Below are 27,399 nucleotides of genomic sequence, written 5' to 3' on the forward strand. Positions count from 1 at the left end.
CACCGTACATACCCGTACCTCCTTCCCTCACAGCAACCCTGCAAGGCACGGGAAACTGAGGCTCGGGGAGGTTAAATCATCACCCAAGGTCACGAAGCTGCATCCGGTAAAATGCAGAAATCCAAAGAGTGCAGCTGGATGATTTTTACCTATGTGTACACACAGATAACCAAACCCCAGATCATGAAGACATAGAACATTCTATGGGGGTGGTGGGGGGTTGTGGTGGTGAGATGAATTGAGAGATTGGGATTGGCATATATACACTAATATGTGTAAAATAGATAACTAATAAGAACCTGCTGTCTTAAAAAATTAAATTTAAAAAATTGCATTTTCTACTTAAGGAATTTAAACAAAACAAAACAAAAAACAGACATAGAACATGCTGGTGTCCCGTAACACTCTCTTGAACCTCTTTCCAGTCTATTCCCACTCTTACCCCATCCAAGGGAATCACTATTCTGAGCTCCGTTGTCATAGATCCCTTTTGCTTGTCCTTGAACTTCAATATAAATGAAATCCTATGTACTCTTTGAGTCCGGCTTCTCTTGCCATCATTATGTTTGTGAAATTCATTCATGTGGTTGTGCATATCAGTAGTTAGTTCTTTTTCATTACACGGTAGTTCTTATTCTGAATCATCCACAATTTATTTAACCATCTCTTGTTGCTGGACATGTGGTTTTTTGTTAGGGCTTCGTTTCCATGGCAGCACATGGAGATCCAGCACATCCTTTTTCATGGATGCCGAGTGGGCCATTGCATCGATGCTAATAATAATAATAGTAGTAATGGTTAACCTTACTGAGTGCTTACTTTTTGCAAGGCACTGTTTGGAGTGCTCAATAAATGATTTATTATATTTATTTATTTATTTATTTTTGGCTGCGTTGGATCTTCGTTGCTGCACATGGGCTTTCTCTAGTTGTGGCGGGCGGGGACTACTCTTCGTTGCGGTGCTTGGGCTTCTCATTGTGGTGGCTCCTCTGTGTTGGGGAGCACGGGTTCTAGGCGTGCGGGCTTCAGTAGTTGTGGCACGTGGGCTTCAGTAGTTGTGGCACGTGGGCTCAGTAACTGTGGTTCACGGGCTCTAGAGCACAGCCTAAGTAGTTGTGGAGCACTGGTTTAGTTGCTCCGCAGCATGTGGGATCTTCCCGGACCAGGGCTTGATCCCGTGTCACCTGCAGTGGCAGGCGGATTCTTAACCACTGCACCACCAGGGAAGTCCCCTCAATAAATGATTTAATTTAATCTTACCAACTCTCTTGTAAGGTAGGTGCTACAGTTTTCCCAATTTACTGTTTGTTTGTTTTTTGTTTTGTTTTGTTTATGTTTTTTGGCCGCGTCGCTCGGCTTGCAGGATCTTAGTTCCCCTATCAGGGACTGAACCCAGGCCACGGCAGTGAAAGTGCAGAGTCCTAGCACTGGACCGCCAGGGAACTCCCCAGTTTACTGTTGAGCAAAGTGAGTGACAGATTGAGAAATGACTTGCCCCAAATCACATAGTTAGTGAGATGTGGAAACAGGACTGCAGTCCAGGCTTCCCCACTGTCTGCTCCGCTGTATGGTCTCACATGTACTTTGCACTGTATTTCATTTATCCAACCTCTGTTAACGGACATTTATGTTGTTTCTGCAGTGGCCTTGCATGTTCATCTATCTCCGACTGGGGATACGTTTCTAGAAATGGAATTGCTGGGTTAAAGTGTACATGTTCCCATCTGGTAGATGCTGCCAACTTGGACTTCAAAAACATGCCATTTTGGGCTTCCCTGGTGGCGCAGTGGTTGAGAGCCCGCCTGCCGATGCAGGGGACACGAGTTTGTGCCCCAGTCCGGGAGGATCCCACATGCCACGGAGCGGCTGGGCCCGTGAGCCATGGCCACTGAGCCTGCACGTCCGGAGCGTCTGGAGCCTGTGCTCTGCAGCGGGAGAGGCCACAACAGTCAGAGGCCCGCATACCGCAAAAACCATGCCATTTTATAATCACACCAACCGTGAGTGAAGTAAGCCATTTTCCCACACTCTTGCCAGCAATGAGTATTAACATTTTTTCCTGTGTGATGGGCAAAAAGTGGTATCTGTTTTCTGTGCTGAATAACTGCATGATTTTGGATGACTCGTTAACGCAGAGAAACAAACATACATACTGAGGGTCTGGGGAAGAAGACCAGTTCTGGAATTGTTCATGTGTATTATTATTCTACCATTAGGGAGGGAGGCAAAATACAAAGTCCAACTGTTGCTATCTTGTTCGGGGAAATGTCAGTTTGAGTCATTTAGGGCCAACAGTCTTGACTTAAAGCTTCCTGGTCTTGTGTGAGTTATTTTATTTCCTGTTTGTTGTGAATATTTTTTTCCCAGTGGGAGCTTAAATCTGAAGGGTAAATGATAATAACAATAATAAGATCACTTTAAAATGTACATATATATATATATATATATTTTTTTTTTTTTTTTTTTTTTTTTTTTTTTTTTGCGGTATGCGGGCCTCTCACTGTTGTGGCCTCTCCCGTTGCAGAGCACAGGCTCCAGATGCGCAGGCTCAGCGGCCATGGCTCACGGGCCCAGCCGCTCCGCGGCATGTGGGATATTCCCGGACCGGGGCACGAACCTGCGTCCCCTGCATCGGCAGGCAGACTCTCAACCACTGCGCCACCAGGGAAGCCGTAAAATGTATATATTGATACACAGTGCTTTTTCAGGTCATCAGAAGAACTCTGTGCAGTGGTAGAGAGGGCAAGCTCCTCTGTTATCATGCCCCATTTACAGGGGAGGAAGCTGGGCTCTGAGAACAACTCAGTCACAAAGCAAGTTCAAGGTCAGAGCTAGGACTTGGGCCTTGGTCTCCTGGCTTAATAGAGCAACTGCCCCATCCACACATGATCTGCTGAAGGATGTCCCTTTTAGGTGCTGGGCCGGAGGCTCCTAAGTACTGCACAGGAATGTTTCCCAAGGTAGGTTTCATGGTGACCCACAAAGGAAGAGTTCTGTAGTCATACCAGTGGATGAGTAGGATTAGGGCCACCAGCTGGACTTCTCAGAGCCTTTAATAAGTTAACATGGGAAAGTGTGCTCTAGGTCAAGGTTTCTCAAGGGGGAGGGGCGATCTCCCCTCCCCCCAAGAGACATTTGGCAATGTCTAGAGACATACTTGTTTGTTACGACTGAGGGTGGGTGAGTGCTATTGGCCTCTAGTGGGCAGAGGCCAGCGATGCTGCTAAACAGCCTACAATGCGCAGGACAGCCCCATAACAAAGAATAATCTGGCTTAAAATGTCAAGAGTGCTGGGGTTGTGTATACATACTGCTCTGGAGTATGAGTGTTAATAATAACCATAGCTAAGCTCACTTTTATTAAGTTGTCTAATGTGTTGGGTTTTTTGTTTGTTTTTTTTTGCGGTACGCGGGCCTCTCACTGTTGTGGCCTCTCCCGTTGCGGAGCACAGGCTCCGGACGCGCAGGCTCAGCGGCCATGGCTCACGGGCCCAGCCGCTCCGCGGCATGTGGGATCCTCCTGGACTGGGGCATGAACCCATGTCCCCTGCATCGGCAGGCGGACTCTCAACCACTGCGCCACCAGGGAAGTCCAAATGTGTCGGGTTTTATGTACCTCACATGTACTAATGAACTGAGGCATCCCCGCAGCCCTATGAGGTTGGTAGTTGCTCCTCTTACCCCATAACACAGATGGGAACCGTAGAGCCCCCGAGACTGAATAACTTGTCCAATGTCACGCAGCTGGTAAGTGGTAGAGTAGGGATTTGAACCCAGGGACTCTGGCTCCAAAGTCCAGATCCACTCCATCTACTGCCTCATAAAGAACGAATTCTCTCATTCTCTTTCTTATTCCTGTTTTTGTGCCATTTACTCATTAGTTCACTCAGATATTTACTGAGTACTTGCTGAGACCTAGGCGCCAGCCTGGTGTTGGGGATGCAGCATTAAACAAAGCTGCAGAGTCCATGCCTTCACATGGGAGGGTCAGGCATTCAATCCATGCCTGCATAGTTGGGTCTTTAATCACCGCTGTGGTTAGTGCCTCAAAGAAATTGAATACAGTGCTTTGGGGGACTTACCAGAGTGGGTGGCTTTGTCTTTTGATGTTCGGTGGGAAATGCCTTTTCCTTCAGAATGGAATTAACTTTCTTAGTTTTGGACATGATGCCTTGTCACTGCTTGTCTCAGCCAGGACCGCTTGCAGGGGGCGGGCTGGGAGAGCTGTTGGTGGCTGCATGAGTCAGGGTTCTCCAGAGAAACAGAATATAGATATATATTCTATATGTATAAAGAGATTTGTTATAAGGAGTTGGCTCACGTGATTGTGGAGGCTGAAGGGTCCACAATCTGCTCTCCTAGAGACCCAGGAAAGCCCACGGTATATTTCTGGTCCAAGTCCAGAAGCCTGAGAACCAGAGAGCTGATGCTGTACTCTGGGGGCGGAAGACCCATGACCAGCTCTTAACTTCAACCTTGAAAGGCAAGCCGTCTTGATCCAGTGGTTTGTTATTATGTACTCCTGGTATTGATTTGTGAGAATAGTACAGAGATTTTCACTTATATTTAGTTGAATTGGTATGAACTCATTAGAATATATGGAAATTTTTTAGGAACTGTTCAACTTAAAATCTCTGATTTGTAAGCTAATATATTCAATACCATATACATAAAATAAGCCTTCTGTTAAAAAAAAAAAAAGTCAGGCAGAGAGTGAGTGAATTCTCCCTTCCTCCACCTTTTTGTTCCATTCAGGCCCTCAATGGATTGGTTGGTGCCCACCCACCGTGGGGAGGGTCATCTGTTTACTCATTCTGGAGATTGAAATGCTTATCTCATCCAGAAACATCCTCCCAGACACACCCAGAAATAATGTTTAAGCAAATATCTGGGCATCCTGTAATCCAGTCAAGCTGACACATAAACATAAAATTGGCCATCGTGCCTTCTCTATCTGCTTATCTGGGCTAAAACTTTCTTGAAAGTTGGCTTTTTAGCCCTACCTGGTCTCCTGGCCCCTTCACCGTGGAGCTGGTGACTGTGTTCACCTTCTATTAACAGTCAAGCTCTCTGAGTCTCCCGTTCCCCTCTGGCAGCTGGGGATAAATGACAGTCCTTCGCAGCTGCAAGGCCTGCTCCGAGGAGTCAGTGAAGCCATTCTTGGAAAGGACTTCACACGGGGCCTTGCCTCGGGTGAGCACTCAGGCTGGTTGGCTTCCTTCTGTGATTTCTGAGTTGGCAAGGGCCAGTGCTAGGACATCTACCCTTCCTTGGGCAGCAGAGAGGATGTGCTTCCCCCCTTCTCTTTGTGCTGGAGACATGGGCATTTGCCCAGTGACGCTCAGGCTATGACTGATTCTTTTGCACACACACTTGTCCATATGTGCTTCTTGTCCCCACGGGAGCTGTCATTTCGGGAAAAACGGCTTTCACGCATGGTACATCTGACCATGTCGTCCTCCGTGAGGGTCCCCAAGCGTGCCATGCTCTTGTACCCCTCCCTGCCTTTGTTAGTGCTGTGACTGCTGCCTGGAGCCTTCCCTACCTCTTTCTTTTGGTACCTTTGTCCGTTTACTCCTTCTACATGTCCCTGTAGCCTATGGACCTCTCAAGAGCAACCATTTTGCTTTGTGTACCTTTAAAATTTTTTTATTTATTTCTATTTTATTTTTTATTTATTTTTATTTTTTTACTTTTTACTTTTTTTTTTTTTTTTTTTGGCCGTGCAGTACGCAGGATCTTAGTTCCCCGACCAGGGATCGAACCCCTGCCCCCTGCAGTGGAAGCGTGGAGTCTTAACCACTGAACTGCCAGGGAAGCCCCCCCCCCCCCGTTTTTTAATTAAAAAGTAAAAAAAATTTTTCAAGCTTTATTTAGGTATAATTGACGTATAACATTGTGTAAGCTTAAGGTGATGATTTGATACATGGATATATTATGGAATGATTACCACAATAAGGCTAGTTAACACATCCATCAACTCACATAATTAACACTTTTTGTGTATGTGTCATGAGAACATTTAAGATTTACTTGCTTAGTAACTTCCAACTATGTAATACAGTACTGTTAAATATAGTCACTATGCTCTACATTAGATCCTCAGAATGTATTCATCTTAAAATTGGAATTTGGTACCCTTTGGCCAACATCTCCCCATTTCCCTAGCCCCTAGCCACCACCGTTCTACTCTCTGTTTCTATGAGTCTGGCTTTTTTAGATTCCACATGTAAGTGAGATCATATAGTATTTGTCTTTCTCTGTTTGACTTATTTCATTTAGCATAATGCCCTCAGGGTCCATCCATTTTATCACAAGAGGCAGAATTTCCTTCTTTTTTGTGGCCTAATAATATTCCATTGTATATATACCACATTTTTTATCCATTCATCCTTCCATGGACACTTGGGTTGTTTCCATGTCTTGCCTATTGTGAATAATGCTTCAGTGAACATGAGAGTGCAGATAGCTCTTCAAGATCCTGGTTTCATTTATTTTGGATATATACTCAGAAGTGGAATTGCTGGATCATATAGTATTACTATTTTTGATTTTCTGAGGAACCTCCGTACTGTTTTCCATAGTGGCTGTACCAATATACATTTCCACTAACAGTGCACAAGGGTTCCCTTTTCTCCACATCCTTGCTCACATTTGTTATCTCTTGTCTTTTTTTTGTTTTGTTTTGTTTTTGTTTTTTTGTTTTTGCGGTATGTGGGCCTCTCACTCCCGCGGCCTCTCCCGCCGCGGAGCACAGGCTCTGGACGCACAGGCCCAGTGGCCACGGCCCACGGGCCCAGCCGCCCCATGACACGCGGGACCCTCCTGGACCGGGGCACGAACCCACGCCCCCCGCATCGGCAGGCGGACCCCCAACCACTGCACCACCAGGGAAGCCCCCATATCTCTTGTCTTTTTAATCATAGCCATTCTAACAGGTATGAGGTATATCTCATTGTGGTTTTTTTTGTTTTTGTTTTTGTTTTTAGCAGTATGTGGGCCTCTCACTGTTGTGGCCTCTCCCGTTGCGGAGCACAGCCTCTGGATGCGCAGGCTCAGCGGCCATGGCTCACGGGCCCAGCCGCTCCGCGGCATGTGGGATCTTCCTGGACCGGGGCACGAACCTCTGTCCCCTGCATCAGCAGGCAGACTCTCAACCACTGTGCCACCAGGGAAGCCCCTCATTGTGGTTTTGATTTGCATTTCTCTGATTAGTGATGTTGAGCAACTTTCATGTACCTGTTGGCCATTTGTATGTCTTCTTTGGAAAAATGTCTATACAGTTCCTCTGCCTATTTTTTAACTGGATTATTTGGGTTTTTTGCTATTGAGTTATATGAGTTTTTAATATATTTTGGATATCAATCCTTATCAGATATACGGTTTGCAAATATTTTCTCCCCTTTTGTAGGTTGCCTTTTCATTTTGTTGATCTTTTCTTCTGCTGTGTAGAAGCTTTGTAGTTTGATGTAGTTCCGCTTGTTGATTTTTGCTTTTGTTGCTTGTACTTTTGGTGTCGTATCCCAAAAAATCGTCGCCAAGACTAGTGTTAAGGTCTTGTGTTTTCTTCCAGGAGTTTTATGGTTTCAGGTCTCACATTTAAGTCTTTAATCCATTTTGAGTGATTTTTGTGAATGGTGTAAGGTAGGGGTCCAATTTTATTCTTTTGCATGTGAATATCCAGTTTTCCCAACACTATCTATTGAGGAGACTCTCCTTTCTCAATTGTATGTTCTTTGCTCCTTTGTCATAAATTAATTGTCCATATATATGTGGGTTTATTTCTGGGCTCTCAGTTCTGGTCCATTGATTTGTGTGTTTTTCTGTCAATACCATGCTGTTTTGATTACTGTAGCTTTGTAGTATAATTTTAAATCAGGGACTGTGATACCTCCAGCTTTGCTCTTTTTTCTCAAGATTGCTTTAGCTATTTGGGGTCTTTTGTGGTTCCATATACATTTTAGTATTTTTTTCTATTTCTGTGAAAAATGTTGTTGGGATTTTGATAGGGGTTGCATTGAATCTGTCGATCCCAATTTTATGTTTTTGATGTCACAATTTATATCTTTTATATTGTGTATCCATTAACAAATTATTATAGCAATAGTTTTTTTTTTTTTTTTTTTTTTTTTTTTTTTGCTGTACGCGGGCCTCTCACCGCTGTGGCCTCTCCCGTTGCGGAGCACAGGCTCCGGACACACAGGCTCCACGGCCATGGCTCGCGGGCCCAGCCGCTGCGCGGCATGTGGGATCTTCCGGGATAGGGGCACGAACCCGTGTCCCCTGCATCGGCAGGCGGACTCTCAACCACTGCGCCACCAGGGAAGCCCAGCAATAGTTTTATATAATATTTTTGTCCTTGAACCTTTATACTAGAGTTAAGTGATTAACACTCCACCACCACAGTATTAGAGTATCTGATTTTGACTATGTACTAGTGTGTTCTATATTTTCATGTGTTTTCCTGTTACTAATTAGCATCTTTCATTTCAGCCTGAGGAGTTTCTTTCTGCATTTCTTGTAAGGCAGGTCTAGCAGTGATGAACTCCCTCAGCTTTTGTTTGCCTGGAAAAGTCTTTCCATTCCTGAAGGACAGCTTGGCTGGATAAAGTATTCTTGGCTGGCAATTTTTTTTCTTTGAGCACATTGCATATATCATCCCATTCTCTTCTTGCCGGCAAGGTTTCTGCTGAGAAGTCTGCTGATAGCTGTAAGGTGGTTCCCTCGTATGTGAGGAATTTTTTTCTTTTGCTGCTTTTAAAATTCTCTCTTTGTCTTTGATTTTAGACAGTTTTATTGTAATGTGTCTTGGAGAAGATCTTTTTGGGTTGAAATTGTTTGGGGATCTGTGAGCTTCTTGAACTTGGATTTCCAAATCCCTGCCCATATTTGGGAAGTTCTAAGCCATTATTTCTTTAAATAAGCTTTCTGCCCCTTTGTCCCTCTCTTCTTCTGAGACTCCAGTAATGCATAGATTGTTTCTTTGAATGATATCCTACAGGCTTTACATACATAGGCTTACTTTGTTCTTTTTCATTGTTTTTTTCTATGTCCTCTTCTGAATGGGTAATTTCAAATGACTTGTCTTCTACACAGATTCTTTCTTCTGCTTGGTCATGTCTGATGTTGATGCTTTCTATTGCATAGTTCATTTCATCCACTGTATTTTTCTGAGCTACAGTTTTTGTGTGTGTGTGTGTTTAAGATTTCCATCTCTCTGTTAAACTCCTCATTTTGTTTGGGTATAGGTTTCTTGATTTTGTTGAATTGTCTTTCTGTCTTTTCTTATAGCTCACTGATCTTCCCTAAAACAATTTTGAATTCTTTATTGGGCAAATCATAGATTTCCATTTCTTTGGGATCAGTTACTGTGGGAAACTATTGTATTCTTTTGGTGGTATCTTGTTTCCTTGATTTTTCATGTTCCTCAAAGTCTTAGTTCGCTGTCTTTGCATTTGAAGAAGGCGTAACCTCCTCCAGTCTTTACTCTTCAATGTGTCCTATATAATTGGATTTTTGCACCAATCATGTACTGGAACTTCTCTGCTGGACTCCTGGACTTCCACAAAGGCACTCTTGTCCATGGGTGATTGTGAAAATTGGTGTTCTTTGGGAGGGGGAAGGTGGTAGAAAACTCTTATTCTGCCATTTTGATGATGTTACTCTCTCACTTTAGGGATCATTACTGCTAATTCAGGAGATGAATACATTTTTTCAGTTGTAGGTAATGGTATATTTTTGGGGTGCAGTGGAATTTTGGAAATGAGCAGTTGTTAAAGAATTAAGTCTGTGGTCTAATAGGAGTCTTCAGGCTAGGTAAAACCATTTCTAATTTAAAAGATGTAATGTAAATGCATTTCTGGCATGACTTTTAAACTGGCAAAAGAATAGTTCCTAACAAGGTCCAGGCCCACTCTGAGCAATGAATGGCACCATAGTTGGATCATGAGAATAGTCTCCAATGTGACTTGGAGATGGTCAATGTGTTCTATTTGTTTAAAAAAGAAGTCCCGTAACCTTGTAGGCTGGTGGCCAGTTGACTTCTTGCTAGTTGGAATGAAAACTCTTTTGATACTGAAGGAGAAATGACCATCTTTACTTATTTATTCATTCTTCAACTATTTCCTGAGGACCTACTGTGTGCTGGGCTCCATGGATTCCACAGAGAGGGAGGAGACCTGGAGCTTCCTTATGTCTTTCTGTTCTAGAATTTCACATAAATGGAATCACACCATATATACTCTGCTGGCTTTTTTTTACTTGGCCTGGTGTTTTTGTGGTTATCCATGGTGTCGCATGTAACTCATTCCTTTTTAGGCTCTGTGGTATCCCTTTGTATGGCTGTATCACAGTTTGCTTACCCATCAACTCGTTTTTTTTATTTTTATTTTTTAGTCTTTTAACAACTTTTATTTGTGACATACAGCAGCATTAACCATCTTTATCATGTTGTACATTACATCCCTAGTACTTACTTATCATTTTTAATTAGTTAATTAATTTTGGCTGTGCCAGGTCTTAGTTGTGGCACACAGGATCTTCGTGTGGCATGTGGGATCTTTAGTTGTGGCATGCAGGCTTCTTAGTTGCGGCATGTGGACTTCTTAGTTGTGGCATGCATGCAGTATCTGCTTCCCCGAGCAGAGATTGAACCCGGGCCCCCTGCATTGGTAGTATGGAGTCTTACCCACTGGACCACCAGGGAAGTCCCCCCATCAACTTGTTGATGGACATTTGGGTTGTTTCTAGTTTGGGGATTATGAATAAGTCTTCGGTGATCATTCATGGGCAAGTCTTTTTGTGCCCATTGTGCTCATTTCTCTTGGGTATGTACCTGGGAGTGGAGTTGCCGGTCAGAGAGTAGGTGTGTGTTTAACTTTATTGGAAACTTCTAAACAGTTCCCCAAGGTGGCTGTGCCACTTGGCTCTCACCAGCAGTTCCTGAGGGTTCCTGAGTTCCTGCTTCTCTGTGTTTCTGTGGGAGCTGTCCTCACAGTGTCCCTTGCCCTTCCCCTGTTGGACCCCGACATTCAAATTTTCCTTCTTTCTCTCTTTCCAGGTGCTCAGGACAGAGCCAAGGGAAATGCCGACTTGGTAAGTCTTCATGTGATTTGGGGCCAGTTGTGTTGGCTTTGGGTTCTTCTGCTCTCCACTTCCCAGATCCTTCCTGCAGCTGTGTCAGGAGCCCAGGGAACTCAGCCCAGCTGGAGGGAGGGTCCCAGTCCCAGGCCCCCTACAGCACCCTGGCCCTGGTACAGCTCTTCCTGCAGCAGATTGTCTAACTCTGCTCTTTCCTCGCGTGTGAAGTTTAGATCTAACGAGGGTGGGCATCAGAATCGGCTGCAGCAGCCACCCCAGACCAAGTCAGTCTCTGTCTTAGTCACAGCATTTGTTGTGTGACTCCTGTGTGTCAGCCCTGGGCTTCGTGCTAGGTCGCCTGGGAACAGACCACTCGAGTTTCTAGCCCTCATGGAGCCATCAGCCTAGCAGAGGCTAGTCACACAAAGAAATATATAAGTAAAAATACTGTTAAGTACCATAAACAAAAAGAACAGGCTGCTGTGAGAGAGAATTACTAGGGAAACGTTGAACCTCTGGAGGAAGCGGCCTCAGACTCTCCAGGGTGGCCCGGGCGAGAGTCTGCTGGCAGAGCTGACCACACGATTCTCAGGTGCTCCCCTGGACTGGGTGACCTCTAGGTCCTTTGGGGATGAATGTCTAGGGGAGTTGGATTTCTAAGCTACCAGCTCCTATCCCTGAATACTGCGATGGGAGCTAATCTTCGGTCCCAAGTTCAGCTGTTCATCTGTCACACAGCTAGTGTGCACCCTAGTCTGCTGTGCAGTCTGGAATGCTGGGTGTCGATCCCAGACCCCTCCTTCCGAGGGAGGTAGACTGCACGCTCTGTCCCACCTCTCTAGACTGTCTACCCCATGAGTGAAACCCAGGGGGTCGCCTTCTCTCCCGAGGAGTGCACCGAGACCCCGGTTTACATTGGTCCCCGTACTTGGGCAGGCGTACGTCCTGAATGCAGAGCCCTGTGGACACTGCCTCATTATCAACAACGTGAACTTCTGCCACGAGTCGGGGCTCAGGACCCGCACGGGCTCCGGTATTGACTGTGAGAGGATGCAGCAACGCTTCCACTTGCTGCATTTCATGGTGGAGGTGAAGTGTAACCTGACTGCCAAGGTATGGTCCCTGTGCACAGAGAGAGATGGGGGATGGGCGGGGTAGTGTCCTGCGAGGGACGCTGGAAACAAATGACTCCCCAAGACGAGCCCTTCGGTCTGTAGGAATGTGAGAGGCAGTATGGTTCAGTGGTTACCGTGCAAGCTTCAGGCTCAGAGACCTGGGTTGAGGACTGGCTCTCCCACTACCTGTGTGACTCCCAAGCCTTAGCTTCTTTGTCTAGACAGCGAGAACCATGCTCACCTCCGAGGGTCATTGTAGGAGTAAATAAAGGGTGCCTAGCCCAGCATCTCTTCCCCAAGCATGGTGGCTATTGTGATTGCTGTGACTGTCATTACTTCACTATTGGCCCTGGGAGCAGGGGGCAGGCCCAGGACAAGGACCTGATCCGTCAGCGGTCTGGCTCACCTTCAGCCCTCTCTTGTAGCAAATGGTCCAGGCTTTGGTGGAGCTGGCGCGGCGGGACCACAGTGCTCTGGACTGCTGCGCGGTGGTCATCCTCTCTCATGGCTGTCAGGTAGGCGGCCTCACCTCCTTGGGCAGGTGCCTGGGAAGGCTGCCCTGAGAGGCTGTGCAGAGCCCCGTCCTCTCCTGTGTCCAAGACACCCTGGCCCTGTAGGAAGAGCCGCGGGGCCCTGTCCACCTCCTGTTGTTTTCTCGGGAGCCATTTGCCCTCTGAGGAGTTGATGCTCCTCCTGGGTGGCACGGTGTCCCTGGGAGAAGCTGTCTGGGAGAGGCAGGAAAAGACAAGCTGGATTTTGTTCAGAGCTGGGCTCAGCTCGTAAGAGCTCCCAGTTCCTGCCTCGGTCCTGCTTGGTGTTGTTCTGGGCCGTTTGCTGCTGGCTGGGAGTCGGGACACTGGAACCCACTCTGGGCTTGGCCGCTAATGTGCTGGGTCATTGTGGCCACGCCCCTCCCCCTTCCTGGGCCTCAGTTTCCCCATCTTTTGAGTTGAGGGCTTGGAAAGAACAGAGGTAACAACCCCTATGGGTTGCACAGTGTTTTCAAAACTGGCAACTTTAGCACAAAAATCAGGATTTCCGGCTTCTCTTGAAAAGCCACAAAGGTCTGACCTTATCAGGCCAGCATCCTCATGGAGCAAAGCTCTGGCCTTTGGCAGGGCAGGGGCTGCCCGTTTGGTTCTTTCATTCACAGTGTGGCCCCTAGACTGGCAGCCTGGGCATCACCTGGCAGCTCTTGAGAATGAGGACTCTCATTCAGAGCCTGCACCTTAACGAGATGCCCGTGCACATAAAGTTTGAGATGAATTCGTCTAGAATAGCAGTTCTCAGCATTTCACTGCAAGAGAGGTGCCTGAAGGACCAGATTGCTGGTCCCACTACAAGGGATTCTGATTTAGGAAGTCTGGGTGGGGCCCAGGGATTTGTATGTCTTACAAGTTCCCAGGTGATGTTGATGCTGCTGCTTCAGGGACCACACTTTGAGAGCAGCCAATCTGGAGGTAGCTGCCCAGTGTCCTCGAGTTAGGCTATCTGGTGCTTATAGGCATGTGAGTTTCAGACCCCAGGAGTAGAGGTGGGCCAGGGGCTGCCCGGAACCAACCTGCTGTAACTCAGCCTTGTGCCCCTGGGTGGGACCTTCTAAATGCTTGGCCCCCACAAAGCCTCTGAACAGGCTGTTGGATTCCTACCCTGACTTCCTTGATTTGTCACCAGGATTCATGGTTTTCTAGGCAAGCCACCTCCAGTTCCCGGGCGCTGTTTATGGCATGGATGGATATCTCGTGTCTGTCGAGAGAATTGTGAACATCTTCAATGGAACTGGCTGCCCCAGCTTGGGAGGGAAGCCCAAGCTCTTCTTCATCCAGGCCTGTGGCGGAGGTAGGCCGGTCCTCAGCCTCCTTGCCCCTGTGAGTCTAGTGGGGAAGCAGCCACTGCCTACTTCCTTCTCCATCGCTCCTCGCGATGTCCCGGGGTTGATCCAGGCAGCCGGGGGCGTCCCAAACATGGTCACTGCTCTCCGAGTGTGGCACCTCCATCTAGCTGGGGTAGCTTCAGCTCTGTCCAGCCTTTAGAGGTTTGCGTCTTCCGTCTCCCAGTGCCATAGCATCAGGGGGTCATTCAGCTGTGGCCACTTCAACCCCAGAGACTTGGCAAAAACAAACAATGCAGAGGAGAGAGAAAACCTCTTTCATTTTCCTTATCATCATTCCCCTGACCTCCATCAACCAGACTCCCTTCCCCCTTTCGCAGAGAAAGGGAGGCCATTGCTGAATTAACTACTGGAATTCCCAAAGGCTTAGGTTCTGGGGATTCAGTAATTTTTAAGGATTATTTAGATTGTTTGTAGTTTTGCTCTACGTCCTGATTTTAAACCTGAGCCCTACTTCAACGTTACCTGGTTTTCTTATAAAATAAAAAAAGAGGGAAGAGAGAACATTATGTGCCCTGGATTATGGGACATGATGGCATCTCCAGGGGCAGGGATGTCTGAAAGGCATATCACTTCCTTGTCCCTTGGCCTGATCTGCCAGAGAAGCGGGCATTGTTATACCGTAGAGCTGTCGGCTTGTATGCCAAGTATGCACACCAGTGACCTGTAACATGGGCACCTGAGGCATATCCTTCTGCACACGGTGATTTGTCCCATACTATTCCACATTGGCGGGGGAGTCATGGGAGAGATTGTCTAGGAGGGCAGGCTCTGGTCATATGATTCATCCAGTAAGTTTATTGACCACCTGCTGTATACACCATGCTGTAGAGATGCAGAGGTGGGGTCTCTGTCCCCTGGGACTTATAATTTGACTGGAACTGTGTTACGTCACTATCATGACCCAGGCCTGTAACTTGGCCATGAGTGATGGAGAACACTGGGTCGAATCCTGGGTGAGCTGCTCCCTGCACAGCCATGGGCCAGTTAATCTCTAGAAGGCTTGGCAAATAAGGATAGTAAGAGAGCCTAGCTCTTAGTGTTACTATCTCTCACATACTAATCAGTGTGGCTCTTTTTTTAAAAAAAATTAATTTATTATTTATTTATTTGTTTGTTTGTTTTGGGCTGCATTGGGTCTTCGTTGCTGTGCATGGGCTTTCTCTAGTTGCGGCGAGAGGGGGCTACTCTTCGTTGCGGTGCGCAGGCTTCTCATTGTGGTGGTTTCTCTTGTTGTGGAGCACGGGCTCTAGGCACGTGGGCTTCAGTAGTCGTGGCACACGGGCTCAGTAGTTGTGGCTTGAGGGCTCTAGAGCTCAGGCGCAGTAGTTGGGGTGCACGGGCTTTAGTTGCTCCGCAGCATGTGGGATATTCCTGGACCAGGGCACGAACCTGTATCCTCTGCATTGGCAGGCGGATTCTTAACCACTGCACCACCAGGGAAGCCCTAGTGTGTCTCTTAACGCACTTAACACATTGCCTGGTTCATTTTCCTAACTGGAAACCTGGCCTCCCTCCTCCTGCTGACCCCAGAGGACTCAGTGTCAGATAAGAGCCCCACCCCTGTCACCAGTGCAGTTATCTCAGAGTGATGATGACAGGTAGATGGAGAGACTGCTGTTCTTGGGTTGAAATCCTTTGTAACTTGTCTTTCTTCTTATGATCCAGAATGTGTGGTCAAGTGATGTTCTTACTCAGAAGTGCGTGGTCCCTCTTTCTCCTGTGAATCAAAGGAAAAACAGATTGAAGGGTGAGCTGGGGTGCCAGCTTTCTGGGGAAGATAGCTGGTCTTCTGGGCCAGGGCCCACCCCACTGTCCATTCTCAGCAGCGAAGGAGGGTCTTTGTGGTGTTACTCTTTGGACTCCTTAGCGGGGCTGCTGGGCCCTTAATCTGGGCCCGACCTCTTCGCCTCCCCCGCCTGGCATGCTGTGCCCCCCCCCCGCCCCAGCGCTGCTCAGCCTTCCCAGGACACCAGGGTCTGGCTTACTCCTCAGGCTTTCTATGTGCCATTCCTCTGCCTTGTCTCCTGGCCACCTCTTAATCATCCATCCTTCTGGTTACAGCTTATTGTCACCGCTTCCAGGAAGCCTTCCCTGAACACCTCCTTCCTTGCAGAAAGTCAGTGTTCGTGCCGGCTGTTGTGCTCCTGCAGCCCCCGTTCTTCCCTTGTCTTAGCACTTTCTCCTTGCATTCAGATGGCCTCGTCCCCTGGTCAGCTCTCTGAGGGCAGAGCCAATCTCATCCGCCCTGCAGCTGGGTCCCCAGCCTGGCACAAAGCCCACAGTATGCTTGCATCTTATGTGCATTCTAATTGTTTGAATTTGAAATAGAACCATATAAAAATATGGTTTGACGTAATGTGGACTCCTGCCATTAAAAACAAAACCAAACAATCCACTGACAACAGCAGGATTCCAAAGCTGGTACGCAGTGATTAAGGTGCCACTTTTGGAGTGGTGGTCTCTGCTTAGCTCCCTGCTGCGGGATCTTGTGTTTAACGCTGTTGCCACATGGTGGCGCCACCATCAGCTGAGGACAGAAATACCCAAATGTCAGTGGCTGTTGTTTGGTGTCTGGTGACTGGTGTCGTGTTGTTTACAGGTCTCTGAGTGTCTGCCCTGGATTTTGGTGACTCTTGTGTTGCTATTTTAAGATTCACTATTGTTACAATGTAAATCAATTAAAAAATCTTCTAAATGTCATGCGCCCCTTCTTTAAGAGGTAGTGCGGGCACCAACACGGAAGAACATGCCTCAAAATCAGTAACTTTGGTGTGAAACTTCAGTGTTAGCATGATGAACTCAGCCAGAGCTGAGTGGCCTAAATGTTGGGGTGACCCCTCCAGAACTTTAGAGATCATGCCGAGAAGCTGGAAAGGAAGAATCATGTACGACAGTGGTTGTGGATTTTATGTGCTGAGGGAACGGCTCCTCTTCCCACTGTGAATTCTTCTGGGATGTTATTCTTCCTTGCAGGGAGTTTTGAATCAATAAGGCTCCTTAAGAAGAAAGCAATGGCTTAAATGTATAACCCACAGGCGAGGCCTTCCCAGCAGATTTGTAGGAGGATGACACGTGGATGGAGACACAGCCAGCATCCCCTGTCTGACCCCGTCTTCCTCTGACCCCCATCCTCCCCTCTCAGATCCCATCGTCCCATTTTCACAGGCAGCCCCCACCCGTCTCCTTAGGCCCTTCCTAGAGCATCCCCCACTGAAGTGCTCCCTCCCCTGCTGTACCCTGCTTCCCCGGGCAGACCCAGCGGCAGCCCCAGGTTCCCCTCTCAGGTCTCCTCCCCTGTCCGACTTCCCCTAGGACAGATTCCAGAATCTCGACCAAGCAAATAACCGGAAGCAGTGACCTGAGACAGCTATGCCATAGTCCAGCTTTCACAGATCTAAGAGACCCCCTTGGCAGGCTTGGGAAGCAGCAGGGTAGTTGAGAGGCACAGAGTCCTGGTCCCCTGCGCATTAGGTGTGAGACCACAGACAAATTACCGAGTTTTCTGAGCTTTAGTTGTATGGGGTGAGAGGTTGACAGATTTTTTTTTTTTAAGGTTTTATTTATTTATTTATTTATTGGCCACACTGCACGGCATATGGGATCTTAGTTCCTCGACCAGGGATCGAACCCGTGCCCCCTGCAGTGGAAGCACGGAATCTTAACCGCTGGACCGCCAGGGAAGTCCGGTCAGTAGATGTTGGGGTTGTTATTATGGGGTTTCCAGGACCGTCTTTGTCCCGTCTCTGTCCCCTGTGGATGGGACCCCAGCTTCCCTGGGTGAACTGTGACCTCCCTCCCTCCTTGCTATTACCCACCGTGGATGAAACCACACAAACCCTCCAGCTCTCCTGCCCAGAGACCTGCCCAACAGGTGCTGCTTCTCCCACCAGGATTGCTGTGCCTTCTCACATGGGAGCCTGGGTCACAACCGCCTGCTCCAGAAACCCTCCCCCGTGGAACCCCAGGCCCCTCGGCCCTCTGCCTGTCTTTGCTGAGGCTCTTTTCAGCTGCTTCCTTTCTGAAGTAACACTTTGTACTCTGCAGTGAGCTCTGCTTTGGAGAAACTCATCCCAGGACATGTCCTGCAGCGTCACCGCCCCAGTGACTCTGTGGCTGAGCTGTGTGTGGCCCGAGTCCTGCCCTGACTCCTAACCCTCCGTTTTCCAGGCCTGCCACTGCTCTGGGGCAGCTTGGGTTTTAAAACAGAAAAGACAGAAAATATGGCAACTTAAAAAAAGAAACATCCAGAATCCTACGAGCCCGACATGGGAGTCTCATTTTGCCTTTTACCTTTGGATCTTGGCCAAGGGGCACAGTCCGCGTTTCTCATTGAACCTTTTCCCTGAAGCATCACCCCACATCTCCACAGTCTCCATTTTCACTGTTCAAATGGCTTATAATCTTGCATTGTAGTGATATGCAATCACTTACTAAACCATTCCCTAGCGTTGGCCATTTCGGTGGTATCCAATTTTTGGCTCACATGACCACCAGTGTCTTTGTATTGAGGGCTTTTGGCTTCACTTGAATTATTTCCTTAGGAAACTACTGAGTCAGGGGTGTAAACATCTCCATGGATCCCGTTACCTATGACTTAATGCCTTCTTTGGTTTCCATAAAAGGGTTTGAGGTAACTTAAGGAAGTACAAGGGATGTAGTAGAACAAAATACAGAGAAAGAGAAAATAAGGAGGAAATAGAAATGCAAGGCAAGAAGAGGAGGAAGTTTGGCGTCTAGAAGTGCATCTGGTGAGGCTCTGCGTGCTTGCTAGAGGTGGCCCGCAGACCGGCTTTGTGCTTCCCAGCGCTGAGGCAAGATGGGGTGAGGTAGAATCGCTTATAAGATCCACCTTATTTGGGATTCATAAGACAGAATTGCCAAGAATGGCAATTTTTCTCCCCTGGGTTGTCTTCATAGGGGACACTGTAAGTTAGTGGACACTTGCCTCAACTGTATACCTACCAAAAAAATAAAAGAGATCAGTTTTATATCTTTTTTTTTTTTTTAATTTTATCTATCTGGCCGCTCCGCACAGCATGCAGGATCTTAGTTCCCCAGCCAGGGATCGAACCCGTGTTCCCTGCATTGGGAGCACGGAGTCTTAACTACTGGAATGCCAGGGAAGTCCTTTTTTTTTAATTAAAAAAAAATCCAAGTTTCAATGTAAATTGAAGGCAGTTTTTTCAGTTTGGGTGTTTAGCTCCCCAGACAGGATCCCATCTTCTTTTTTCTTTTGGCTGCGCCGCTTGGCTTGCAAGTTTCCCAACCAGGGGTTGAACCTGGGCCCTCGCCAGTGGAAGTGCAGAGTCCTAACCACTGGTCCACCAGGGAATTCCCCCATCTTCTTATTTTCTGTCTTCCTTAGTGCCCGTGTTGGGACTCTGTACCCCAGGGGTACTCCGTGTGTATGTGTCTCTGCCGTCTGTCATAAACCATGATTTTAAAGAAGCCTTTATCATAACCTGAGGAAAATCCTCATGATGCCCTGATAAGGGAATAAAGCATGATTAGTTGAACCTGCAAATAAGCAGGTAAAAACAAAACACAAAAGATTGGAAGGAGGTGCAGCAAAGCATTAGCCATGGTTGTCTCTGGCTGCTGCCAACATGGCCAGGCTTTGTTTTGTTTTGAATCATAATGTTGAGATTTAATGTGTGTTTGGGGAAGAAGCCACAAATATGGTTAAAAAAAAATCAACAAGGACAAAATGATCAAAGTGCATAATAATTGGTCAGTAAACTCATGAGATCCAAAGTAGTTCATGCTGGGCTTCCCTGGTGGTGCAGTGGTTAAGAATCCGCCTGCCAGTGCAAGGGACATGGGTTCGAGCCCTGGTCTGGGAAGACCCCACATGCCACGTAGCAACTAAGCCCGTGTGCCACAACTACTGAGCCTGCGCTCTACAGCCTGCAAGCCACAACTACTGAGCCTGTGTGCCACAACTACTGAAGCCTGCGCGCCTAGAGCCCGTGCTCTGCAACAAGAGAAGCCACCGCAATGAGAAGCCCATGCAGCGCAACGAAGAGTAGCCCCCGCTCCCCGCAACTAGAGAAAGCCCATGCGCAGCAACGAAGACCCAACGCAGCCAAAAAAAAAAATTTATTAAAAAAAAAAAGTTCATGCTCATTAAAAAACAAACAGGAAAAAAAAAAACAAAAAAACAAACAAACAGGGCTTCCCTGGTGGCGCAGTGGTTGAGAGTCCGCCTGCCGATTCAGGGGAGACAGGTTCGTGCCCCGGTCCAGGAAGATCCCACATGCCGCGGAGCGGCTGGGCCCGTGAGCCATGGCCGCTGAGCCTGCGCGTCCAGAGCCTGTGCTCTGCAACGGGAGAGGCCACAACAGTGAGAGGCCTGTGTACTGCAAAAACCAAAAACCAAAAAACAAACAAAAACAAACAAAATCAAAGCCCTCAGAGGTGTATAAAGGTGAAAAGTCAAAGTCCTGGGCCCATCCCTACTCCCATTCTTGTTCTTCAGAAGAGCCACTGTTAACAATTGGTGTTTCCTTCCAGACTTTTCTCTTTCTCTCCTGTCCATTTATCCATCATATCTATGCCAAACAGGTCATACGTTATATACTGTTCTGTGACCTTTTTAGGGGTAATTTTTTCTAATTTAAAAACTTTGTGATAAAATACACATAAAATTTACCATAGTAAGCAGTTTTAAGTGTATAGCTCTGGAGTGGTATTAAGTACGTTCACGTTATTGTGCAGCCATCACCACCATCCATGTCCAAAACTCTTTTCATTTTGCAAAACTGAAACTCTGTACCCATTAAGCACTAATCCCCATTCCCCATTCCTCCAGCCCCTAGTAACCAGTATTCTGTTTTCTGTTTCTATGAATTGGGTTACTCGAGGCACCTCATGTAAGCAGAATCATGCAGTATTTGTCTTTCTGTGACCGGCTTTTTTTGCTCAGCATAATGTCCTCAGGGTTCATCCATGTTGTAACATGTGTCAGAATTTCCTTCCTTTATAAGGCTGTATAACGTGACTTTAAAAAAAAATCTATATGCTGCTTTAATTAATTAATTAATTTATTTATGGCTGCGTTGGGTCTTTGTTGCTGTGCGTGGGCTTTCTCTAGTTGCGGCGAGCGGCCGCTACTCTTCGTTGTGGTGCACGGGCTTCTCATTGTGGTGGCTTCTCTTGTTGCGGAGCACGGGCTCTAGGCGCGTGGGCTTCAGTAGTTGTGGCCCGTGGGCTCAGTAGTTGTAGTGCATGGGCTCAGTTGCTCCACAGCATGTGGGATCTTCCCGGACCAGGGATTGAACCCATGTCCCCTGCATTGGCAGGCGGATTCCCAACCACTGCACCACTAGGGAAGTGTGACTTTTTAATGACATAAAATTTAGCATTTTTAACTATTTTAAATTGTACAATTCAGTGACATTAAGTACATTCACAATGTGAGTGACCATCATCACCATCTAATTCTAGAACATTTCATCTTTCCCCAGAAGAAACTCCATACCCGTTAGCAGTCACTCCATTCCCAGCCCCTGGCAACTAATCTGCTTTCTCCTCTCTGGATTCGCCTCTTCTGGATATTTCATATAAATGGGATCATATTCTGTGGCCTTTGGTGTCTGGCTTCTTTCACTTAGCGTGTTTTCAAGGCCCCTCCACACTGTTTTCTCTATCAGTACTTCATTCCTTTTTAAGCCTGAACAATATTCCATGGGATGTTTATAGACATTTTGTTTATCCGTTCATCTGTCCCTGGACACGTGGGTGGTTTCTAGCTTTTGCCTGTTGTGAATAATGTAATGAACATTGCTGCACAAGTTCTTGCTCGAACACCTGGTTCCCATTCTTTTGGGTGTATACCTTGTAACTTATTTTTTTAGCTGTTTTAAAAATTTCTGCATTCTTGCCCTCACCCCCAGCTTTACTTAATGAATGTGGAAAACTCTTGTTACAGTAAAAGTAAAGCCCCTGTTTTGGTTTCCTGCTCCTGTTTGTCCAGCACTAGGCCCCCGGCTCCAGAGGAAATCAGGCCTCTCAGGCTGGTGGCACCAAGAAGTGGGAGCTCTGGTCTGGGTGTTTACACTGGCAAGTGTTGTCTGTTTCTGTTTCCTGCAGAGCAGAAAGACCAAGGGTTTGAGGTGGCCTCCACTTCCCCTGAAGACAGGACCCCTGACAGCGACCCTGAGCCCGACGCTACCCCGTTCCAGGAAGGCCCAGTCACCGTCGACCAGCCGGATGCCGTGTCCAGTTTGCCCACACCTAGCGACATCTTGGTGTCCTACTCCACCTTCCCAGGTGAGTGGATCGTGAGAGCTTGTCCTTCCAGCCAGCAGGTCCCCCCATCTGCCCTAGAAGCGGCTGTGTTGTGAAGAAAAGACCTGCGTGTGAGACTTTGTTCTGCCTCTTGTGACCCTGAGTAAGTTACTTCACCTCTCTGAGCCTCAGCTCAGGGCGAGGCAGTCAGGGTGCCTAGAATGCAAAGTGTAAGGAGGCATGCATTCTTGCGTTGGTGTGCCTCACTCACTTCACTCTCGTCCTGGCCCTGCCTCAGTCTTCTCATCTTTAAAATGGGTATATTCATTGTACCTTAGGGATCGTCATGGTGAGTTTAACAAGGTGGCTGCTCCCCCACTGAGCACAGTGCCTGGCACATAGCAGGTGTGACAAGTGTTAGTTTCTTTCCTTTCTTATCCCTCGGGAGAGTCACCTGACTTCTCCGAGCCTTGGTTGCCTTGTTAGGAAAATGGGAAGCATGACCAAAGTCACAGGGTAGTGGTGAGATGAAATAAGATCACGATGGGACAGACCACAGAGATGTGGGCTGCTGCTGGCTGTGTACATCAGTCCAAGTGTGGAGGTGGGCTCGTCTGCACACGTGGGGAGGGGCAGCTTCCCAATGAAGTTCAGCCTTTCTCCTTTGGCAGGTTTTGTCTCCTGGAGGGATACCAAGAGCGGCTCCTGGTACATCGAGACCCTGGACAGCATTTTTGAGCAGTGGGCTCACTGCGAGGACCTTCAGACACTCTTGCTCAGGGTGAGGCTGGTGGGAGGGCCAGTGTGTCATCCTCCCCAGGGCAGGTGGTGGGGCTGAGCAGGTCCCCAAGCCCAAGCCAGAGGTTTCTTCTGCACCGGGCTTGCCCTGAGAGTTGGTGCTTTTGCTTCTCCTAATGCGAGAAATTACTGCCTGCAGTGACATTTGCTCATCATGCAAAAGACTGCTTTCCCCAGCCTCTGAGGTCCCAGGCTGACACCTCAGTCCCCGCCCACTGATGGAGCCAGTCCTCAGTGCCAGGGTGGGATGGCCCAGTGCCTGAGTGTGGCCCTGAAGGCAGGTCGCGGGGCCTGCACCCTTTCCCCACTGCACGGCCTTCTGCTCTTGACCCTTGAGAATCATGAATCCTTTTAGTGTCTCCCCTTCTGGAAGGCCTCAGTGAGAACAGGGAAGGCCAGCCGGATAGGGCCCCACTCAGAGCAGTTACTTCCTCCAAGTGTCTCAGAGCACGCATGGGCCCCTCCTGCTCTGTTCAGGTATTTTGTGCCGTGAGAAGGAGCTATATGGGCTGGGACCTCCTCCTGGGGAGGCTCCAGCTCTGAGCTTTGCTGAGCAGAGGAGAGAAGAAAAGCAGGTGCAGTGCCACCACGCAGCACGACTCCAGGGGGCGCCATGAGCCATGGCCGCGGATGCGCAGGTCTCAGAGGCAGCTGGGGGCCCATCAGGGCTAAGCAGTGCACTCGGCTCCTGGGGCCCAGTCTCTTCTCTCAACTTTCCTTCATGCAAACCTTTCAGTCTGATTTGAACTTTGTGAATTTCTGAGTTTTGAAATTCTGAATTTTGAATTTTCTGAACTTACAGTTGAGATGCTTGTTCTCTAACCCCTCCCCCATCCCCCTGTCCAGTGCGCACGTGCACACACACACACACACACACACACACACACACACTCAAGGAGGCTGCAGCTAGAGTTTTTTTTTTTTTAATTAATTAATTAACTTATGGCTTCATTGGGTCTTTGTTGCTGCATCCGGCTTTCTCTAGTTGCGGCGAGCGGGGGCTACTCTTCGTTGCGGTGCGCGGGCTTCTCATTGCGGTGGCTTCTCTTGTCGCGGAGCATGGGCTTTAGGTGCGTGGGCTTCAGTAGTTGTGGCACGTGGGCTCAGTAGTTTTGGCGCACGGGCTCTAGAGCACAGGCTCAGCTGTGGTACACGGGCTTAGTTGCTCCACGGCATGTGGGATCTTCCTGGACAAGGGATCGAACTCATGTCCCCTGCATTGGCAGGTGGATTCTTAACCACTGCGCCACCAGGGAGGTCCCTAGAGTTGTTTTTAAAGTTCTGACTCGGTGGGGACTTCCCTGGTGGTCCAATGGTTAAGACTTGGTGCTCCCAATGCAGTGGACCTGGGTTCGATCACTGGTCAGGGACCTAGATCCCGCATTCCACAATTAAGACCTGCACAGCCAAATAAATAAATAAAAATAAATAAAATAAAATTCTGACTTGGTGGACGCTCCCCCAGCCCTTCTTTGGAATTCTTACTTCAGTCAAGAGAACTCACAGGCCTCCCTGTGGTCTTGTTTTCACAGGTTGCTAATGCTGTTTCAGTGAAAGGAATTTACAAACAGATTCCTGGCTGTTTTAATTTCCTCCGGAAAAAACTTTTCTTTAAAACGTAATGAGGCTGGGGCCTCTCACCCTGCCTTACCTTTCACCCCAAAACCTTCCTGCTCCAGCCCTGGTGGCGGCTGAGGCCTGGACTTTCCTACAACTGTGGCTGACACCCATTGAAGGATTCTGTAGCCTGTAGAGGTCTGCTGTTTCCCCCGCCGGGCTGCAGACAGGCTCCTAGCAGCTTTCAAACTGGAGCCAAATGACCGGTGATGGAGGAAGGAGAGCAGAAGGCCGTGGACACCACAGGGCTCTTTGCCAGGGGCCCGTTCCTGGCTAGTGGCTGTGGCCTGTGACCCCTGTGTTTTCTCCACATCAGGGCTTCTCAGCCTCAGCACAGCTGACATTTGGGGCCAGAGAATCCTTAGTTGTGGGGCCGTCCTGTGCACTGTGGGCCATTTAGCAGCATCCCTGGCCTCTCTCCACTAGATGCGAGCAGCACCCCTTCCCCGAGTCGTGACAACCAAAACTGTCTTCAGACATTGCCAAGTCTCCCTGGTGGGCCCCCACTGGAGAACCACTGAGCTACAGGAAACTTTGGTGACAAGCAGACCAGCATCTCTTTTAGATCAGCAGTTTGGGGCTACTAGAGTTTGAAGAGTTAGAATCTGTGAATCCTAAATGAAGTTTTAAAAATTACCAAGTTTTGTCTATATTGCAGTGTTCTTAAAAACAAAACAAACCAAAACCTTAGGTGAATATGGACTCTCTTTCACCTATTTCCCCCGCCTCATTTTGCACTAACTCTTTATTCTTCCTTATATAAAGGGGACTTTGGATTTTTGGGAAACATTTCCCCAGCTCTTATTTCTTTTGACTTTCCCCCCTACCCCATCACAGGAAGGTGACTGGGGTGGGAGCTGTGTGTTGGGGGAGGTTAAGTCACCTGTCCAGGGAACACAGTTAACCAGTGGAGAGACCTGGCAAGGCCCAGGTCTTCCTGAGTCCAGCCCATCCCTCCAGGTGCCTTCCTGGCTGCAGGATCCGCACCCTTACCCCCGCCGCCAAGGCCTTTAAGCTGCCTCGACCCCAGCCTATTTCTTGCTTTCAGGGCCCTAGATATGAGGACGATTTGCTAATAAGACTCTCACCAAGATGTGATTCATGTAGTTGTCACTTTATTATTATTTTCCTCCTGTGACCTTTCCAAGTCCGAAACAGTCCCGGGGACTTCTGGTGGTTAGTTATTTTCTTATTTTCAATCACCTTCAGGACACACACAAGAAGATAATCAGGTTAACCCAGCAGAGCAGAGCCTTGCTTGCAGGTTCCCGGCTTTCACCCTCCCCGCTCTGCGCTGCCCGTGTGAATCAGGCGGCCCGCGTTGAAGCAGCTCTCCCTAGGGGCTCTAATGACGCTCCAGAGAAAAGATGTCATCACAGCTTTACACTGACCTGTTTGGGCTTCCTGTAAAAAGGAGTCTTAGCCTGGAGTTCAGTTTGGGCTTCAGGGCGGGGGGCCTGGGAGCTCAAAAAATTATACACCGAATGTATGGACGGGCATGTTTGTAGATTTCATTTGTTTCTCAAAAGGTTTGAGAGCCCCTAAATTGTTAACAATCCCTGCCGTTGTCAAGGCACCATCACGTGCTGAGAGTGGGGCTGTAACCCGTTTTTGGAGGTGGTTTGGCATCTCCTAAACATCCTAACGTGCCGACTCCGTGATCCAGTGACGCTGCGTTATCTCTGTAGCATAGATGCTCTCATCAGTGTGCAAGGATATACGTCCAAGGATGTTCATTGCAGCCATGTGAGAGTGGAAAATAGGAAACAGATGAAAGCTTCATTCATTATATTCATACGATGGAATTTTATTTAGCTGTTCAAAAGAATGACATAGATACATGGGCTCACATGTATCATATGATATGGTGTTAAGTGAAACGACTAAGCTGCAGAACAGTAATGGAGAGTAAAACCCTATTTTTGGTTAGAAGACAGTATGTTTATATGTACGTATATAGATATTTTATAGATGCACCAAAATAAATCCAGAAGACCACACACCAAGCCACTGGCTATGATTATGTCTGGGGGGGGGTAGACCTGCAGATGTCATACAAGGGGGATGTCTACTTTTTTACTTGATACACTTTTAATACACTTGATATGCTTTTAATATTTTGACCAAGAGTATGTATGACCTTCTAAAATAAAAATAAAAATAAAGCTGGTGAATGCTGAAGATTCATGTGTTGCTGTCATTCAGCGAAGATCTGTTGAAAGGATGAATGCCCTTGGCCACCTGTCTCCTATCGCTTCCCAGCCCCTGACCTTGGCTCGTCACTTGTCTGGGTTTGGAACTCCAAGCTGTGCCCCTGGGCTGGGACCACTGCAAGGCTCCACTGGCCCCTCTGCAGTTGCCGGGGCGGCCTCTACCAGAGGACAGCTGGCAGCTTGGCTCTGCTGCTCCTGGAACCTGTCACAGGCACGTGAGCCTGCCCTGGCTGCTGTCCCGGGAACCTAGGGCCTCTGCCCGGCTGCCTCGCAAGGCTTGCTTTCCCCATTGATCCCCTCTGACATCTGGCCAGGCTTTCGGCTGAGGCCTGCTCTGTTGTGCTTGTGTCTGTGTCTGGGAACAGCTGATGCTGGGACCAAAAGATAGGACAATTGCTCCCGGCCCTGCTTGGGGCCTCCAAGGTGCTGCCAGGGCCAGCCGCATGGTGACTCA

At 48.0% G+C, this 27,399-nt stretch overlaps 1 protein-coding gene across 3 annotated transcripts in view; it reads left to right on the forward strand.

The window, feature by feature from the left end:
- CASP9 (caspase 9) overlaps positions 1–26,913 on the forward strand; it is a 31,569-nt gene extending 4,656 nt beyond the window's left edge. Inside the window, exons 3-10 of one of the 3 annotated variants that reach the window (XM_081256006.1) lie at positions 11,060–11,094; positions 12,016–12,192; positions 12,620–12,709; positions 13,886–14,062; positions 17,696–17,774; positions 22,180–22,359; positions 22,989–23,098; positions 24,648–26,913. In XM_081256006.1, the coding sequence (XP_081112132.1) occupies positions 11,060–11,094; positions 12,016–12,192; positions 12,620–12,709; positions 13,886–14,062; positions 17,696–17,774; positions 22,180–22,359; positions 22,989–23,098; positions 24,648–24,737 (938 nt within the window). In that variant the 3' untranslated portion in view covers positions 24,738–26,913. The remainder of the gene's footprint in view (positions 1–11,059; positions 11,095–12,015; positions 12,193–12,619; positions 12,710–13,885; positions 14,063–17,695; positions 17,775–22,179; positions 22,360–22,988; positions 23,099–24,647) is intronic. The other 2 variants (XM_081256008.1, XM_081256007.1) reach the window with 2 other exon arrangements.
- The last annotated feature ends 486 nt before the right edge of the window (positions 26,914–27,399 follow it).

This window comes from Mesoplodon bidens (assembly GCF_964165515.1).
Source record: "Mesoplodon bidens genome assembly, chromosome: 2".
In the NCBI taxonomy this organism is placed as follows: Eukaryota; Metazoa; Chordata; class Mammalia; order Artiodactyla; family Ziphiidae; genus Mesoplodon; species Mesoplodon bidens.